The following is a 20,563-nucleotide window of genomic DNA, read 5'->3' on the forward strand; positions in this document are numbered from 1 at the left end:
CTTTGCATTCAGCTGTTTTCTTTTTTTTTACAGGACTGACGAGCATTCTTCCAGCTTTTCTATGAAACATAGAGCGTCATTGTTCAGACTGTGAGGGCGCTCATTTAGCAGTTCATAGCTCTGTGTCATGATTAGGAGTTTATGACCAGAGCCACCAGACAAAGCCACATAGCTACAGTATGCGTCATCTTATTAACAAATATGCGAGCTTCTACAAGTAATAGATAGAAAAAAGTAATATTTACGTCATGATCAATCTGGACTGCAAACCCTTTTGTAGGAAATAGCAATTCTCAGCGAGGTCATGATCTACCTTGTGCAAAGCAAATACCAGCTGCATCAAAGTTTGATTGGGAGAGCAGTGTCTTGCATCTAGAGATCCTTGGCGACTGCGTTTCTTTCATTGAATGCCAATAAAGTGAAGCAGGCAGGGTGTATTACACAGCCCCCGCTGATCTATCAGGCTGACATACCAAAATGTCAAGTGTAATGCCTTTCCAGGCCACTGCCACACACAAAAAAATTACCGTTTGCCGAAAATAGAAAGCTCGTTCACTCCCCCACTGTCTTCAATCAATTGTTCCAGTAGCTGCAGCAGATGAAATAAACAACAAATAATGAGGCCAAATACAGAAGACCAATCTATTGGTTCTTTGGTTCAGCATACGCAGTCTGCCCTCTTCTCCCAGTGGGAACACTTCCTAAGCGTCCTGAAAAGATGGCTGAACCACCTCGAACCCTACTGGCAGCTATGCAGCTTACCTTGAGATTTCCCTTTACGTAAATAGTTGTGGGATTGTTTATTATCTAACCGTCTGAGCTATTAACAAAATTTTAGAGAAAAAAATATCTTTTGTGTGAAAGCGTCTTGTATGAAGCCCACATCTGTGTGAGTCTGTGGGCACATGTACATCAGTTTACTTTTGTTTATTTGATGGCTTGGTGATTTTTCTGTAAGCTAAAAATGAATGAGCAGAGTTTGATCCCTCCAGTGGTTGTTTGGATCCTGCCTAAGCTTTTTACCGTGAGCAAAGTTCTGGTGGGGTCGCTGGTTTATGAGCTTTTTCTTTGTGGTTTCGCGAACTGGTTATCAGGTTGGACAACCGTGACATCTGCCGCACTCTTCCTGAGCATCGTGCTAAAACTGCAGGTTAAACAAATTAAATCTAGTCTACATGTTTGCCCAAAGAGTAGAAATTAAGCATATATTGTTGCTTCACCTCCTGGACTTTCTTCTGACATGACACACCACCTGAACATGGGAATCTCCATCCTCCACCTCCCGTGGATCATACGGATAGACTTTGTTTTCCCATCTGTATTATTTTAAATAATTCGTAAAGAAAAAACCAGCAGAATAAGTCAGCTGTTTTATTGGGCCATGCATGTTATGCGCATGTGGCCTGTATTTGTGTGGTTTGGGTTTGTGCTGGTTTTGCAACAGGCACATGATGCACGTTGGAGATGTGGTTGTGTTCTTGTGGGTCAGGTGCAGTGATAGTTATGAGCCTACCCTCCAATAATATCCCGCAGGGGCCCATTTCAGACTGGGCGCCTTATTTCAGCCACTTGTTTCTGGATTTAACCCATATAAACATTTCATAACACAAACATGGGCGTACTGGCAATCTGGTATACCTGACAGTTTCCTGGTGGGTGGGTATGCCACCAGGGCTACATTCCCAACACTTCTGTTATTTGCATTACCATTGAAAAATGCACTTGACATGGGGCTGGTCCAATCATATCACAAAATATCTTCTCCCTTAGTATCAGCAGTGTGTGACTAAGATGGAGAGCAGGAGAGAAAAGAGGGGAGAAAAGGAGAAACATGCTCTTCAAGCTAACGCTGCGAAATGTGCCAAAATTTCAGCTTCGTTTACTACAAAAACTGTGGTAAATCTGCCTTCAGAACAATCGGCTAAAGCAACCCAACCCTTACTAAATATGCTAAAATGAGAAAATATCAATAAAATAACTTTGCCATAATATTATCACTATTTCTCCTTTTCATACACGTGTCAACATTCCCCTTCATCTTTCAGTTTACATTGCTATTTTATCTTGACGATTGACATGAGTATTGCTCAAACATCCATCCACAGAGTTCAAAGTTCATTCAGGAGCTACATCTGTCCCTTTTGATTGGGACAGTTAAACCTTTATTGAGTACTACTCTTGGAAGCGTTAGCATTTGATTTGTTTCACTTTCCTTATTCTTTGAAAACACAACCACAACCAACGGGATGAATGCTTCAATACTGTCATGAGGTATTCAGAAAGTATCCTCATTAACTCCTTAAAGTATGAGGTTGATTTTTTCTAGTCCACCCCTGAATATAAACAAGAGCTTTGCCTTTTAATTTAGCTTTTCTTCACCAGCACAGACCGGAGTAACAACCACGTTACAATCTCATTAGACTAACATTAAGATAATCTAATGCAGTTCTGCTGCAACTTTAGTCTGTTTTGTTGGAAGCATCTGCAGTCTTTATACAGCATAGATTGAAAACTTAAAAAGTAAATCTCCCGTACTGAAGGCTTGTCTTTCAACTCTGAATAGTGCTGTTATAAAACACCTACACTATAAACACTTCCATGCGTCACCTTTGTCCCTCTTCATATTATAAAGATGATGACAAGGTGCAATAAATAGTCTCACAGCTGTTCCCTTCACCAGCCGCAGCAGTTGTTATCACTACCCGTTTCCTTTCAGATTTCAACACATATTTCCCCTGTGGAGTAACATTTCTGAGTAAGACTGTAGTCAGATTGACTCAACACAAGTTGAAAACTTGCAGAAAACTGAAAGTTAAAGTTCTCGAGGAACAGTCAATGTGATACTAATAAAATAAAAGGAGTATTGAAGAAATACAAGAAGAAGTGTGCTATACAAATGGGGAAATTAGAATTTAAAATGTTTCCTGCAGCACTAAAGTTGTGACTGTTTGTCATTTCTTCTGGCCTGGAACTTTATGTCTTAAAAGTTTCTGAAATTTTAACTACACCCAAGTACAACGGACAGAAAATATCTAGAATTACAAATTCATTCTGACAAACAAAGTGTACTTTTTCCATTACTGCCAAGTACCAAAAGAGAGAAGCAGCTGTTCGTATTTTAACAGACAAAAACCTGACCTGTTCACACAGGAGCCGTTTTCCTGTGTGAAAACGGCTCAGGATGAGCTGCTAACGGGAATGAGCTGCAAATAAAACAAACAATGTAGTGAAAATACGCATCAGTCCGAGCAGTGTTGGTTTCTGCATGAATGGAAGTGAAAGAAACTGGATTATATTCTGAGTTTTAACCTTTCTGTCCTGTCTAACAAGAGCAAATGCAGTAAAGCTTCTTTAAAAGCCTTTTAGAACAGAAATCTTGGGTTGGACACCAACTCACTAGACAGAAGTAATATAATAAGAAGCAGCAGAAAATTAATTCAGAGCACAAGTGACAAACTTCTTAATGTTTGTCACTTGTGCAAATGTTTTTAAACAGAGGTTTGTGACTTTTACAGATAACTACCACAAAATAAACTATAAAAGTTAAATAAATAGATATACATTTACAGCTCTGAAATTAAGAGACCACTGCAAAACTATCAGTTTCTCTGGTTTTATTCTTTTTAGGAGAAAATGAGAAATGGTCAAAATAACAAAGATGCAGAGCTTTCAGGTCTCAAATAATGCAAAGAAAACAAGTTTATATTGATTTAGAAACAATACTAATGTTTTAACTCAGAAATCAATATTTGGTGGAATACCCAGGTTTTCAGTCGGGTTCAGTTCAGTGTTTTTACAGAGCTGTATTTGTATAAATCAGACTAAAACAAACCATACATAACATAAAACACAGAATAAAGCTATCATAATTTATCAAATTAAGGATTTTCCAACTAAAAGGATGCCCCACTTTTTAAAAGTTTCAACAAAACCAATCCGCAACCCAGGTGGCATTAATTTTAAAGCTCCGTCTCCTCTGGTGTTCATACAACCTGTGACCAGGTGACCTCAGAGATACGAAGCGCCGAGGGGTCGGAGATGTAAGCAGAACGATGTCGAGGTCAGAGACGACAACAAAACGTCTGAACGCAGCTGTTAATCACGACACGAGTTGGAAATTTCATCAAATATCGTGGTATTCAGAGAGCCAAAGCGACAGGAATCATCAGCATAAAGAGGCTAAAAAAGATCTAATTAATTTTTTATTGTAAACCCGAGACAACGTGTGTCAAACTCGGGGCCCGAGGGCCAAATTCGGCCCACCGTAGCTCCTTATGCAGGCCTCTAGATTCTAGACGAAACACTAAATGTACTTAAATATTGTCATCAATCAAATCAATGCGGTTTATATCTACTTACTGACAAATAATATCAATCAGTCCCTCCTGTTTCTTGAGAATTATCGTCAAAATTCACGCAAAATCAACAAATCCCCGCACTTTTTTGTGCCAACAATTGGGAGTTTATTGTGGATTTTTCTCAAATTGTCAAAAACTTTCTTACTTGTAGTAAACATCTGCCTCAGCCTTAACTGATGTCAGATTATATTCCATGATCTATACAGCGAGTGATAAAAAGTCAAATTTACCGTCATAAATAAGAGCAAATATCGCAAATATTTCCAAATTTGATTTTTCTTGCAAAGAATCACAAGAAGAATCACAAAATCCTGGAGGAACTGAGAAATTGTTCAATGATTTTCTAACTAAACAGAACAGATTTTATCAATACATTCTGGCACAACCGTCCCTTTCAGAGCCTTTATGATCTTGATTTGGCCCAAACGAAAATGAGTCTGACTCTAGACGATGAATGCATCAGCAAATAGAAAGGGTTCTGAAGATGAACCCTGTGGGACCCCAAATGAAAGGGTTTGAGATTCAAACATGAATGCTGGTGAAAACAAGATAAAAATTACAGCCAAATCTGCCACGATAACAAATTTTGCTGGACGATAAATCGTCCCAGAAGTTATCACGATAAACGATAATATTGTTTTGAGACCATTTTAAAGTAATAAAATTATATAATGATGCAATAACCTATTCTCAAAGATCAATAAACTTTAAATGAACATTTAGCTCTGGAAGTGGGAGACATTTTAAATATCCAAAATAAATAAAACAACAGAAACAAGAAATAAAATTAAATGTGAAGTTTTTGTAAACAAAACTGTCTTTCAAAATAATTTGGTGAAGACTTTTATCATCCAGTTTTGGAAGAAAAAGAGAAAAACGATAAATTATGCAAGTGAGGTTGTTTTAATTTCTCATGAGACTAATTGATTTATTGATTTATTGATTATTGTGACAGGCCTTAGTGCAGCACCAAGTTTTCCTCAGATCAAGAGCGGCAAGCGAAGCTGCCATCTTAAAAGGTTATGATTTTTTCAGTCAGCATCAACACTGCATGTACTTAAGCATGTTTGCAACTGGAAAGCTGAATATGCTGGCAGGCAGAAAAAGTGCAAAGCTGCGTTCATGCTCAGCATGCACTTTCCTCTGGAGAATTACGAGCCTTCTTCACACATGGGATCATTTTTCAGGCCAAGAGTTCCTGATCTGACCAGGTAAATTCAGAAAGTTTGTCCTGTGTGTGCCAATGCTGGGACTGCTCGGTCATTTTAACAACCTGTTAATTAACAGTAGCGTATTTTTAAGACGTTCTGCAGGCCATTTTCAAACACACACACAATCAAACACACCATCGATCTCTTCTGCCAGGCAACAGTTGCACTGGGACACCTATTTACCTCATGCCCATCAAAAACACTTGCTGACTAATGCTTTATGTCCTGCAAACATTCAAGTATGTCAGAAAAAATAAAGCAAACACCAACAAGCCTCAAAAATGTTGAATAAAAAGCAAGAATATCAAAAACATATGTATAACTGCTGTCTTTTTCTGTAGATTAATACTATTGGAATGTTTTATTCCCCCCCATTTTAAGTTCATTTATTGGTCACACTGATCCCACTCAAGTTTCAAAATCTCATACCTGAACAATATTAATAAAATATATAAATACATCAAGAAAGACACGCAGGAAAGGCGATAAAAATGACATCATTCCCGTGCAGGATCGGCAAAGTAGAAAATATTCTGCAGAGTCACCGAAGCAGCAGCTAATAACAGAGACTCGGGCTCACAGTCACACGTCAAAGCGAGTCTTTAGGAATCAGTCTCATTCATTCTTACCCTCCATAGGCTCCAAAAGTGAAACTCCTCTTCCTCTGCGGCATACTGGCGAAACCAGTCAACTCACAGCAGAGTGGAGCCGGCGCTTGGTTCACTTACGCTGACTGAGCGTGTTTGTGTGCGTGTCAGCGTGTGTTTGTATGCACTGCCTGCCGCCTGGGCTCCACTCCCCCAAAGCCTGACATGCCCTTCCTCCTCCTCCTCCTTCTCCTCCAGCCCACACGCCTCCTTCACCGACAGAAGAAACGGCAAGAGGATGAAGAGGACACTGAGGAGGGAGGCTGCGAGGAAGCGGGGGCTGCTGACCAGGCGAGTCTCCGGGGGAGCAGGAGACGCAGTGACAAGCTTTCCACACAAACACCCTAACAACGCCCTATGTCAGATGAAATTAAAACAGATCATCACGCACAATTGCTTGTTCGAAAAGGAGCAGGCACCTCTTATGATTTCCTGCCCCTCTCTCATCAACTTATAAACATTCAAATCTCAAAACACCTGATAAACGTAAATTATTTCCAGTTAAATCTCACATTCTCATCCTTAAATGCACAGTTATTTATACATTTTTAATACCATTTTTGGTCCTTTTTAAACAGTTTTTCAATCCACACTGAAACAAAAACTCATTTTGGTTGTTCTTATTGGGTTTTTTATTATTATTTAAATTTCCTTCCCCCTATCTGTCACACAACATTTCTTATTTTGTGTCAAAGTTACTTTAAACCTGAATCGTACAGTTTTAAATGTTACGAGGTCCCAGAATTTCAGGACATTTGATTTTTAAGAAATAACGGGTTTCTATGTTCCCAGTATCTCACTCTAAGTAGTATTCAAATTGATTTTTCTTTTGTTTTACATTTTGTATTACAATGGCTGTAAATTAGCCTGAAACTTCCACACAATACGTTAAATGTGTGTATTATAGGCATACAGAGGAAACACCCTACGTTAATTGGTTTTACTCATTTAAATGTACTCAAAAAACACAATGTAAGTAAGGTAATTCAGCTTTTTTCTTCTAAAAGGAAACATATCAGTGAGAGGTTGACTCTCTAAGAGTCTGGTAATGCCGGTTCTTCCTCTTTTTGCACAACAGCACAGCTAATCCAACAAGTTGTAGATATCAGGCAGAACATTCCTCAGAAATGTCTCAATAACAGCAGGCTGAACTGTGTACTGTACGGCAGGTGACGACCTCTGAACGACTCTCTTATCTGTTCATCTTCTGCAAGCCTCTGGCATGCACACAAAGGGGAATGTTAACTCAGAGTTATGCCTGCAGTGCTTTTACTGCATCTGCGCTGATTAAATTGAGTCCTGGACTCTCCTGTTGCGCCTGATTAACGATCAGCGGCGACGACGATACATTAATGCTGCTGCCCCAGATTATTGAATAAAAGGGCTGAGATCAAGCATCAGCCAGCTTTCTGAAAGGTACCGACTGTCGAAGCGTTCACTTTGTTTTTTAAGGAAGGTCAGCGTCATAAGGAGCAGAGACGGGCAAGAAATATGACTGTTATTAGTTGGAAGACACTTAATCTAGCTTTTAATCATGAATCCATTAAGAAAAAAAAAGCCCCAATCTAGGAAGTAAAAATCTCAGGGCACCAACTGCAATGCCTGCATCACATTAACTGCAAAGCACTTCTGGTGAGCACTTAATTAATCAATGGGCTTATGAAACGACCACAATCAGGCTGAAAGACAGTTACATCATCGCTCCATAATTACATCACTGCTTTATTTGTGACAAAAGTGAAATGGAAAAGAAATTCCTCACAGTTCTTGGCTGACTGTGTTGGTTTTGCTTCTTTGCCGTGTGGTGGTTGTTCTGGACAGATGCTTCAAACAGGGGAGTCCAAACTTTACGCCAAAAGTTTAGACTCAAACATCGTCGCAAGCCAAAAACACAAATAAACACAAAAAAAACAACCTAAAATAAAGCAAATAAAGACGCCTGATATTTACTGCAGAGCTAAAACTCTAACGGGATTTTTACAACGGTGCATTAGGGAAACTATAGATAGAAAAAACAGTAAATTTCTGCCAAAAATGCCGAAATTTTGTGATTAATCTCAGACATTGTTTAGAAAACTTGAAATTCTGAAATTTCAGTTTTCTTGTTTTTTTCCTAGAAAATTTCTGGTTGTTCTCAATTTTTCTTTTTTGGCAAAAATACACAACTATATTTTTTTTCCACAATGGCCCTAATACACCATAGTAGAATTTGCATGTTTGCTGTATTAAAAGATAGTTTTCGGTTTATTTTGGGTTCGAATGAATAAATGTATTTTCAGTAACAAGAACACAAAAACACAAAATCTTACCAAGTATTTGTGTCTAGTTTCTTGTTCTATTAGCAGATTATTTAACTTATAACAAAATATTTTCCCATGTTATAAGTTAATTTATCTGCCAACAGATAAATTATTGACTTTTTTATGAATATTAAGGAATTATCTACTAAAATCAAGCCCCTATATATATTGCTTAAAAGTTACCTTTAAGTTAGTTTGTCTTATTTCAAGTGTAATAAGATATTTGCACTAGAAACTAGACCAAAAATAGTTGGTAAGATTTTGTTTTTGCAGTGCAGGATTTGGGTCACTTTTTTTCAAAACACTTGCTATTTTTAGCCAAATTTAAGAAAGAATAAAAGCTCATTTGGGTGCAGCAAAGTTGGGTTTTCAGTAAAAATATTTTGATTCTACCTTTTGTTAAAACTTGGATATAAAAACACATATACTTTCTGCTGAACTTTACATTTTATTGCCAATTTTTGTCTCAAGGAGTCTAATTCTTAAAAACCACAATGTACGTTTCTGTGCACGGCTTTCAAAGCTGTACTGTAGGTGTTTGTACAAACTACTCGTTAAATTTTACAACCACAGTTTAGTCAGTACACTTTTAAACAGAACTGCACTGTAATCCACTCCAGGCTGAATTATCAAGGAGTCGCATCAAAACACAGAGGAATCAGGTTAAAGTTGCCTATCACTTCAGAATATCAATAAAAGGAGCAGAAAGAGAGTTTATTACACATGGAGCTGCATATGTTACATCAGATCTTCAGAATCAAGAGATAAAGCTGTTTAAAGTGACACATTGTCTGGATATTATAACCAAGTTAATTTCATGTAGGAGCTTCACAAACTGCAGAATCTTATATTAAAAAGAGCCATCAGATGAAAAGGGAACTGAATGCACATCGTCCTACATCCCCTTTGGCTGCAAACGATTTCAAATTATGCAGAAGTCTAACCAACCATTGTCTTCCTTTCTGACTTATCTATTTATGTTCCTTCTTTGGACAACTGTGGATGACAAAAATTTAAAAAAAAAAAACATTTTGAAACATTCTGAATTTAAGATTTCCTCTGCGTTTAAAATATGCACTCAGACCCATTCAGGAGATGAAATCAGCCTGAAGATGTAATATTCAAACTTTGGGCTCTTTTTAGGACAGTACAAACAGCCTGGGTTATTTAGGTGCCACATTGTTGATCTCACATGTCAGCTTTGTTGGTAGCTTCAGTCATATATAATTCAATTAGCTAACGTAGCTGTGATGTTTTTAAGACATTTAAATGGGTGCCGCCCAGACAGAAGCCTTTAATCACATCACCTCAGGAACAAGTCCCAGAGCTGCAAGCAGTTCTGGCTCTTCTTTTGTCCAAAAACACAAAGTAGATGTGCAGGGAAAAAAACAGCCAAGGGTAAACAAACTGAGATCCCTGACAAATAAGTCTTAGCCACAACGACAAAATAAAATGGCTAAAAACAGCCAGAACACACATTTTGGACAACATATTTAAACCTGCTCTGATTGATTTTGTTGTAACTAAAGGCATAAAAAACACTTTTCCTCCCACTCGGTGTCTGTGACTGACTAAAATACTGCCCCATAAACTCAATAATTTATTTCCAGGCGATGAAAGGATAGCAGCGAGGATAGATGCTGGAGCATGCCTGCTGCGTAGGACATAAAAGATGAGAGGGAGTGGACAGAACGGAGGGAAAAACCGCTCATTCATCCTCAGTCCTGCTTTCACCGCGCAGAAAATCTGATGAAAAGAAGCGGAAGTTGTTTACTTAACACAACAAGCATTTCTCCTCAGGCTGTGCATTGTGAATCTGGCCAGAACTTAATTTTCTCTGTATAATTTGAGTCTTAATGTGTTTGCCTTATACGAGTTTAAAATTAAAAACAAATCAATTTGTCCACCAGTTTTGAGTTTTCCTCATTGTTTTCATCCTGCAGCATCACAAGGAGTTCAAAGGTTAGTTTAGGCCGGGGGTGTCCAAACTTTTTGTCATGTGGGCCAACATTGTTGAGTCAAAAGTAGAAAAGAACAACGACCTGAAATCAAAGCACATTTTTTTATCTACAAAAATGTCATAAATTAAAATTAATCTCAGAAATTTTCTAGAAAAAAAATGTGGAAAATGTTCAACTTTTGTAATTTTCTGAGATTCAAAAGCTGAAAATTGTCAACATTTGATACTGAAGAATTCATGGCTTTTTGTAGAAAATGTCAGGATTTTTTATTATTTCACAACAGTCAGTGCTGTGCTAATATTCGGTTGTTATTTACAATTGTCATTATTACTATTTTTATCCATAGATTTTCTTATCTTGTTATCAGAGAAAGTTTGTAACCATTTTGTTTATGTAATATAATATATTTGTTGGCTCTTTAGCCCAGCATATTGAACAGGCACATGGATATTTTGGTAATTATTGAGTCTGTAAGTAACATAATTCATTAAATTGAGATAAGATTAAATAAGCGCTCACTTCTTCCCACAACTTTTCAAACAGAAAAGCAAACAAATTATTTTTGGTTATGTTAATTCTTGCTTGTCTTCTTATTTTTAAAAACCTATTTGAAATAAATCAAATAAAATCAAATCATAACCAAATTCTGCAGAACTGATGGCTGAACATTCAACTCCAGGGTTGAATTCAAGCTTGATTACAGTAACTTACACAGATCCTGAAGCAGCAAAGAATCCCATCATGTTTCACTGTTTCTGGAAAAGGCGGAAAAGGTCCACAGATTAGATTCCCATAAAGGAAAGCTGTTGGTATGTGAGACAGTAGTTGTATTATTTTTAGTCACCAGTGGTAGTTTCTTTAAAACTGCCCCATGGTGGCCATTTTAGTCTGACCTCTTTCTTGCTCCTTCTTCCTTTTTGACCTCCTTGTTGAGTCATTATGCAAACTTTGAGTAGTTTCAGTAAGTCACACAGCCTCCGATCTTCACTTGAAATGCTTCTGAAACCCTTTCAAAACTGATGCACATCAGTGACATTCTTTCTCATCTGCTGTTGTGTTTTCTTAGGATCAGGACATAATGTGGATCTTTTATCCTACTTCATGTTCTTCATGTCAGACAGGTTCTGTTTAGGTGATTTGGAGTAATTAAGTCTGGGTGTGTCAAGTGAAACTGTTAAAAAATATGCAGCTAATAATAATTAACAGCAAACGCTATTCTATTTTCACAAAGGGCAAAGCTGCATTTTATATTTACTCCAATTATCTTACATGATTGGTTTGATGTTCTAAAAAATTAACGAGACAAAAAAAAAACTAAAGAACTCTAATATGTTTTTATGCTGCTATATGCGTTTAGTTTATTAATTTAATCTATCTACATCATATCTATAATGGGTGCAGCTCTTTATTTGAGTTGGTTTGTTGGAGTTATATTTACAATCCCTCTGAAAAACATTTATATTTAAACTCACAGCAGTGAATGATTGACAATGAAAGAAAAAGAAAATGAGACCTCTTGATTTTTAGTGATGGTGTGTGCAGTGCTAGTTTTTATTTTATATATTTTGCATTTATCCGTTTTGGTCCTCTTTTTTTAGTAAGGTGGATCAGATAATTTAAAAAAAAAACTTTAACATTTTCATTTTACTTTACAATGTTGGGCTACTTTTTGTTGGTTTTTTGCAAAGCAAATTATCTAGAAATGAATTTGAAAATGCAGATGACTGACACGATTTTTCTCTGGTTTATTACAATTAAAAATATCTGAAATCAGGGGTTCAACCAGAGGCTGTTTTTGTTTGCTTCCACTCCAAAAAGCTACAGACTTGATGAAAAGGAGAGAGCTCAATCAACCCCCAATATTTACTCTGTGCTGCTTGTGACCACTGTGAGGTATACATCGTAAATATTTTTCTTAATCTGAATGAACGAGGAGCTCACACACTGGGCGCACTTGGATGTTTAAAGAGGGAGAGTTCGCAGAGGAAGGGGTGCCATGCAAATATTTAAGGGAGCGAACATTCAAAGGCCATTTGTGCTTTGGAGCATGAGGAAATAATCCGAGCTTTAGCTCAGTGAAGATCCCATTTTCAATGCACTTTTCCAGCTCCAGCAGCTCTCTGAGCGTAAGCAGGCATGGCTGCTGCCGAGGCATATTATTTAAAGCCATTTGTTATTTTTGGATGGTTCGAATTACCTGATAGGACACACTGGGGAGGCGGCGGGGGGCTTTTTAATGCCACACTGTCACGATGAGAGATTTGAGGGTGGATTAGGTGTCATATTTGATTTGTAATTCAGCACTTCTCCTCCCTTCTTCACTTCATGCAACACATTTATAAAAATATATCAGTTTCACTTCCTCTGCTGGACTTTAAACACGCTTTGAACACACCACAAAACAGACAACTGAAAATGATACAAGATGCTATAGTATGGATCTGTGTGATGGGGAGGAACCGAACACATCCTCCTCCTGCTGAGGTCACATGTCACTCTGGCCCCTGGGAGAAACCACAGACAGCCTCATCTCACACACTGTGGCCTTTCATAGCCTGCACAACTCAGGGCCAGAATAATATGGTGGACAGAGAACGGGAAATTGGCTCTATCCTGCTTTTACACTGCAAAACCACAAAATCTTACCAAGTATTCCTGGTCCAGACTCCAGAGCAAATATCTTAGTAGACTTGAAATAAGATAAATCTAACATACAAGAAACTTTTCCGTAATAGGAGCTTGCTTTAAGTAACACTGATTTTAAAAAGTACTTGTTCCACTAGCAAATTATTTTACTTACAATATATTTTCCCCATGTTGTAAATAAAATAATCTGCCAGTGGAACTAAGGCTGCGTTCACACTGAAGGATGAAGTGACCCAATTCCGATTTTTTGTCAAAAAGTTGTTGTTTTTTTGCCATAGTCGTTCACACTTCCAAATACAGACAACCTGTATGTGATCTCCAGTTGAACGGGCAAACGACCTGAAAGTGTCCCGCATGTGCAGTAGAGGGCGCAATAACATCAGCATACTCCGTGTTTTGTCAACCGCTATAAAAAGAAGAAGTGCTCAGTGTTTGCGGAAGTAAATGTGGATGCTAACGGTGGAGCATAGCTTACATATTGGTTGGTATGGTCCGCCAAGGTTGTTGTTTTTCTTCCCGCTTGCGTGTATCAGGACGCAGATTAGTGAAGTCGGTCGAGTATCGATGACGTCCAGGTCGGATGGATGCGACCTGGCCATTAGGTCACATTTGAATCGGATACGTATCGGTAATCCAAGCGGCCTGGGTCAAAATCTGATCTGTGTTGTTCAGACTGTCATGAAAATATCAGATACTGGTCGCATTAAGGCAAAAAAATAAAAAGTCAGAATTGGTTGATTCTTTTCATCAACATTAGAAATTATTTACTCAAAACAAGCTCCTGTGTCTTGCTTTTGACTTTCACTGCAGTTAGTCTTTTGCTTTGCATGGCTACACATTAATGTTTTTGCTCAATTGTCTTTGCAGACCAGTCAGTTTCTGCCAGAATTGATGGAGAACATTCTAGACTCCTATCAAGCTATTCTAACACATTACTAGATTTTTAATCTAAACCAACTCTGGCTGCAGCAGTTTAAATCTGCAGCCTCTAACAGAGTTTTACCCCAGGATTGTGCTGCATTTAACTTCATTTATCTTCTTATTAGACATCTCTGTTAAAGTACTAGTTCCACTGGCAGAGCACATTTTTCTCATAAGTGAAATAATCTGCCAGTAGAACTGGTACTTTCCATTGATAATATTAAGGAATTATTGACTGAAAAGTCACTTGTATGATAATCTTGTCTTATTTCAGGTGTACTTGGATATTTTCACCAGAAACTGGACCAAAAATACTTGATTAGAATTTGTGTTTTTCTTTGTAATTCTTTGTTCTCAATTCAATACTTTGTTTTCATCAGTCCATCTTATTGTTTAAATAATAAATGACATCATCTGATTTCTAAAAAGGGACCAATAAGTTAATTTTGAGATAAATTCTGCATTGATTATGTAATCAATATATCATGGCAGCCAATCTCCTTCACACAATTATGACTGGACAGAGAATAAAGGAACAGCCACAAGGACATGTTGCATATTGATCTGCGATGCAGAGAAAGATCTATTTCACTTCTAATAGATTTTCAGTGCCATGCTATCTCTCTGCTGGCAGCTCCACGATTGATGAATCCCTGCGACTAAGGAAGACTTTGTCCCTTTGCCAGGTGATCAATAGATCACTCGCCACAGCACCGACAGACCGAGCCCAAAAAGCACTCCACTTTAAATCCCTTGGCTGGGGTTAGAAATAACAAACAGCCAAAGGGTAACTTATAGTCCCTTTGCTTATTTTCCACCAAAATGTTACTGTATGATGGACCAATTCATCTGCCTGTGGAGGCACAGAAACATGTACATCAGCATGCGTCTATAATTAAAATGTGAGGAATGCATCTCAGCAGATAGAGTCAAAATGCCCTCTGCTGGACATAGTGAAAAACAAATTACATTTTCTGCATCTGTGGAGTGTTGTACAGTTTATAGAGGAAGAACATGGAAATCCACTCAGAGAGGCCTCCACTGCGACTTTAAAGGAAGAGATTCTTCTTGAGATGAACGGTTCCAACTAAAGCAGCCACGCATCAGTCACATGATGTGTTTTATCAGGATTTTATGTGATAGGTCAACACACTGTAAAGTATAACTGAAAAGTGGTTTTTGTAATCATTTTCAAATTGGAATACCTGGCAAAATGAGATTCACAGCTCTGTCCTACACCTCACAAATTTGTTATTTATGAAGGAGGGTACTATTGGAATAAGTTAAGTTTATTTAAAGTTTTTTAAATGTGGAAGAAGATGCTCTGATCAGATTAAGCATTTTATAAATACTATGGGAGACAAAAAGATATCTCTGCACATTTCTCTGAGCACTGCAAACATAATCTTATCGAGTCTTTTTGGTTCAGTTTCTAGTGCGAATATCTTAAAATAAGACAGTTACTTAAAAGTAACTTTTCAGCAAGATATAGAAGGTTTTTTTAATCAATAATTCCTTAATATTTATCAGAAGTACTCATTTCTCTGGCAGATTATTTCACAACATGGGAAAAATATCTTATAAATAAATTGAAACTAAATTTATTTACAAATAAATTTTTGTAAAGCAAATTATTAAAAAAAATTGTTTTGTACATTAAATATAAAATATTCTGTTTATAAAACCCTCCAATATGTTCAAAAAATAAAAAGGCTAAGAAAATGTCATCAGAAGTCAAAACGTGTTGTTCTCATGTGACGTCACACCTCCGTGAATTTTGTAACCGACAGTCATGTCGACAAGCAGAGTTGCTATGATAACAATAAACTAGCCACAAGTTTAGAACTATCTAGTACTCGATTACGAATTTTGAGTACTCTACCCCCCTCTGTGTTATATCAGTGATATTTACTGTAGTACTTACTGTCGAACTAGCTAAGTTAGCTTAGTTAACGTAGCTTTAATCTGCTAGCTCAGACGGACATGTAGCCTACATGTATGTTGTACTTACTCTGCCAGTCACCAGAACCTTGTATTTGAAGAGTTCGTACGTCCTTTACAAATCCCTTTAAACATTGATTGCATGCGGCCAGCTTTCATGCCGCAAAGCTCCTCCTTGGTGTAAACACTCTTTGAGTTGACTAGGTAGTGAACAATATCGTAGTATTATATGTATTTTCTTTCTCCGTCTCATTCCAACAGAAGCGATTTTGCTCACATATATTTGCCTCACACATTGGTCAAGAGTGTCCACATATTTTCTTTTGGTTGGTCTTGAAGGCATGGGTCCACTTCGCATTGCACATGCATTTGCCTACTAAGATGGCGTGGATCACTTCCGGTTCAGATTTGTGGAAACTATGTATTCTCGGCAAATTATGAATGGTTGAATGACAGTTTCTACCTTATATATTTGACAACGAATGAAGTTGCAATATATCACAACAAATACTGTATTGTTTTCAGAACATAATATTTTTATGTTTTCAACATTGTCAGTACATAGCAATGTTCTGATTGTTATGTAAGATTTTGTTCTTGTCATGCTGGGTTTTATGCTTTCAACAGCATTTAGAGCTTATTCAAACAACTTATCTCAACATCATTGTTTTACTTTTTTCCAAGCCCACTCTAAATCTTTTTAGGTATAAAGACCAGAAGGCAAAGTTGATCTAAAGGAAAAACATTTACAAAGATGGAATCATAAATTAAAAAAACATTTTAATCCCCAAGACAAAATCTTGTTAATCTTGGATTTGTCATCTGTTTCGCATGCCAAAGTACAAATAAGCCCTGTGGATGTGCGTAGGCACAGACAGTGGCTGCTTCATAACAGCTGGTATTTCCAAAAATAATTTCAAAGCGTCTGCATTTGTCGCCGTGTGTGTACAGGAGTGTCCTGCAGGGCAGAAGGGCTTGCTGATGAGTCAGGAAATATGCTGGGTGTCCTGCAACGAACAACCTTCCAGTGACGCCGAGCTAATCTGTGAAGGGCACGATCAAAGGTTACCTTGAAAGGTAGTCGCTGTGGGAATGTAATAGCTCTAAAAATGTACAACTAAAAAATATTCATACAAGTGGCATCCCTTCCCCTGTCGAACAGCTTGGTGGTGCGGAAACGAGATCATTAGTGCTGAACAGCAAATCAAGTCAAATGAGAATATGTTCTTTTAAGCAAATCTATAAATATTCATTCACAAGTGGGCTGGGGAAGGAAGGCAATTTGTGTTGAATGATGAGTAAATGTTAACAACCCACTCTGCTGCTAATTCAAATGCAATGTTTCTGTCTTGATCAAAAGTGTTCCTCTCTCAAATTCATGAATAAAATCCCAAGCAGAGCTAAAAACGCACAACAGATATCCTGTCAACAGTGCCTTTGTGTTTTAAATCTTAAATATTGCCCTTCTTTGTCAAACTGTTCACATTTTATTTATTTCTCCTGTCTATTTTTGTTATTTCTGTTTACTGTCTATTAAAATGTGTGCTGCTGCTGTCTTTCTAGCCAGGTCTTCTTTGTGAAAGAGATGTTGATCTGAATGGGTTTTTTATCTGGTTAAATAAAGACTTAATAAAAAATAAATAAATAAAAAAATTATAACCTCTGCAACCTCCATATCCACAGATATGGAGCAAAAGAAGAGTCAATAGAACCGGCAGGAAGGATCGGAATCAATAATAAGGTATCAGCTCAGCATTCTTTATACAAACCTCTCACAGCAGGAAATTAATCTACCATTCCTGCACTCTGCATCATTGAAAGTATGCCAGACATTTATTATTGAGTCCAACTGAATTTAATCTTAATGCGTCTCGACAGAGTCGCAGTGACATTGCATCAAATCCAACCCTCCTAATTAAAGAATTAGTCTTGCATGTTATGCACTCAAGAGCACTCTCATTTTAAGAGAGGTTACTTCCAAGGGTGCAGTACTTCTCTAAGGAGTAGGAACATAACAAAGACTGCTCCTTTCCAGGAAATATAGAGGAAAATAACCAGTGGCTGACTGCTAATAAGGCTGACATCAAAAAGACCAGAAAGGTCAAGCAAACACTCATTTATCATGCACAGCACAGGTGCAATCTGTGGTGGAAATCCAGAATAAATGTGAGGTGCAGAAGTGGAAAAGATGGCGGTTCAATTCGGGACGATCAAAGAGGCAGCTTGCTTTCACTGTAATAAGCTATTTCCTGTGGTTTTCGGAGAAATCCTCCTCTGAGTGAGGATGGCTCAAAAATACAGGGTTCACATGAATAATTTAGTGGTGTAGGAAAGCGATGCATCCATTTTCTAAAAAAGAAGTTTGAATGAATCTTATTTTTTTTTTTCTTCAGAAACTCTTTAAACATCACAAAAAGGAAAAAAGACAGTAAACAGCTCACTGCTTTGGTTTTGTGAATCAATATTTTAAAAGTCATTTATTTAGGATGACAGTATTTGATCATAATTAAAACAGTTTTATTTTGCATCAAGATTAAATTTAAGATAAACAATATTTTGTTTTTCTTTCCTAGACATTTTCAATCCTGTACAAAACGTTTCTAATCGAATGTGCTTAGAAAATATGACAAATAAATCGCTTAAACTGTGTTGTAAAACTTAACAATCCTTAAAAAAAAGTCAAGCAAATGTCTTTCAAATGATTCCAACAATAGGATTCACCTCATAAAAAACGATTAAATATTAAAACTAGCTCACTAAAATATTGACCATTTGCAACGTCACTAAATAATTTAAGATGCCATGACGGACGTCGGAAATGAGGATGGGGAGTATTGAACCGAAAGACTTAAGTTGTTTTCCCAAATTGTTTTTGTCAGTTGATTCATGGCCTTCTACTTGTTCGAGTCCAGCTAATTTGTCTGTGAACGTAACACACCTGGTTGGGGCTCATAGACGGCGGGATTTACAGAAGCATGAAACAGTTAGCTTAGAAAGCGACCCGTACTTTCTCCCTCCTGAGGTGTTGATCAAATTTCCAACTTTGCCTAAATTCACACCACATGATTTATGTCACGTTCATGTCATAAATGGCGATTCGACTTAAACCGGAGCAGCATTAAAAACGTACAAAGATGCTAACTAGTTTTTCCCCCTACATGCTACATGACGGTGCGGCACTGTCTCCATGGTTACTAACGGTTACCATCGCCATAATACAAAATTTGATATCTTTCTGATCATGATTACTTGTACAGTATATAAACGTTAATATTAACGCCATTATGATTGACAGCTGCTATAAATCCCTGCTGTATTTTTCCTCGTTAAAAGTTACAAAATAAAATGACAAGTTTGGTTTTCATCCTTGTCTGTTCGTGCAGCACCCTGTGACCATTTTTACTGGGAAACTAAACAAAAGCAATATCAGTCCACCATATGTGCGTTTTTGACAGGCTTTACAGGAGCGTAAAGGTTGTTTTGACGTCCAACATGGTGGAGTGGGCGGAGTCTCGAATATGGTGACGTCAGGTGCAAGGGCCACCATCGAGGCATTGTTGCAGAAACCATGAAACTTATAGCCTTAAGTGATGAATTTGATTTGTAAACTGTTTTTTTTTTCTTTTTTCTCATGGAATCCTGTGGATTTGTTACCACAGCGCCTTGAGCATACTACTACTGTCTGCAAATGTATACTCTTTATTTGTAAATAAAGTTTTTTTTCTTTTTAAATTGTTGCAGAAACCAAAGTGAAGGACAAAGATTAGAGAATAGCTTTTAAGCAGGATCACATCTAACATGCTTCCGAGTCTAAATTAACAAATTTATATTGAAATATAAAATTGAGAAAATACATTATGGTGGTAGTTTAATTAAGTCTTTGATCATCTTTTTAAAATTAACCCAAATTACTACATGCACTTATGACAAAAAATAGATTTTTGGAGACAGACCGACTGGTCTCTGCCTTAAGGCGGCCATCTTTACGACTCATGTTCACAATCTGTTTGCTAAAGCTCCACCTAAGGATCTCTACCTTCAGCAGAGCTTTATCCATCTGTTTATCCAGTGGCTGTTGGCAGAAAGGCAAACCACATGAATAAAAAAATAAACATGTGGTTTGGTGCTGCTTTTAAAGAATGACAATAGAGAAACGTGAGCCATGAAGCCTGTGAGTTCTCCACAGACGGGGGGCTTCTCTTTCTGTTGTCTTAGTTTTGCAAGGCGGAGGGATGGCGTATCCTCCATCACTGGGAACGTCTCAAACGTTGAGATTTCTAGCTGTGAAAGCAAAGGTCCTGTTACGTTTAATAATAGAAAAGGCTGCGGCGCATTGGGAGTGGCTGTCTGAGCACACAAAACCAGAGCGTGCAGCTGTTCATGGACAGACACAGAGGCACTGAGGAAGATAGTTGAACATGAGAAGCCACAACAAAACGGTGAAATGTAAAAATAGAGAGATAAAGAAAAAGGAGAAAGAAAGGAATTTAAAACATACCCCAACTCTGTTTGTCAGGATCTACAATCTAAGCTGATGTCATACAAATCAGTGCTGAAGAGGTTTCTCCATTCATTGCA

General features: G+C 37.5%; 1 protein-coding gene across 11 annotated transcripts in view; it reads right to left on the reverse strand.

Annotated features, from left to right (window-relative positions):
- LOC103139037 (rap1 GTPase-activating protein 1-like) overlaps positions 1–11,232 on the reverse strand; it is a 62,896-nt gene extending 51,664 nt beyond the window's left edge. For 3 of the 11 annotated variants that reach the window (XM_007553486.2, XM_007553484.2, XM_007553485.2), the window contains exon 1: positions 6,199–6,393. In XM_007553486.2, coding sequence (XP_007553548.1) covers positions 6,199–6,242 — 44 coding nt within the window. In that variant the 5' untranslated portion in view covers positions 6,243–6,393. Of the gene's footprint in view, positions 1–6,198; positions 6,398–11,188 lie in introns of those variants that run through there. The other 8 variants (XM_007553493.2, XM_007553479.2, XM_007553482.2 and 5 more) reach the window with 7 other exon arrangements.
- Between the last annotated feature and the right edge of the window lie 9,331 nt (positions 11,233–20,563).

Source organism: Poecilia formosa, unplaced genomic scaffold (genome assembly GCF_000485575.1).
Source record: "Poecilia formosa unplaced genomic scaffold, Poecilia_formosa-5.1.2 Scaffold57, whole genome shotgun sequence".
In the NCBI taxonomy this organism is placed as follows: domain Eukaryota; kingdom Metazoa; phylum Chordata; class Actinopteri; order Cyprinodontiformes; family Poeciliidae; genus Poecilia; species Poecilia formosa.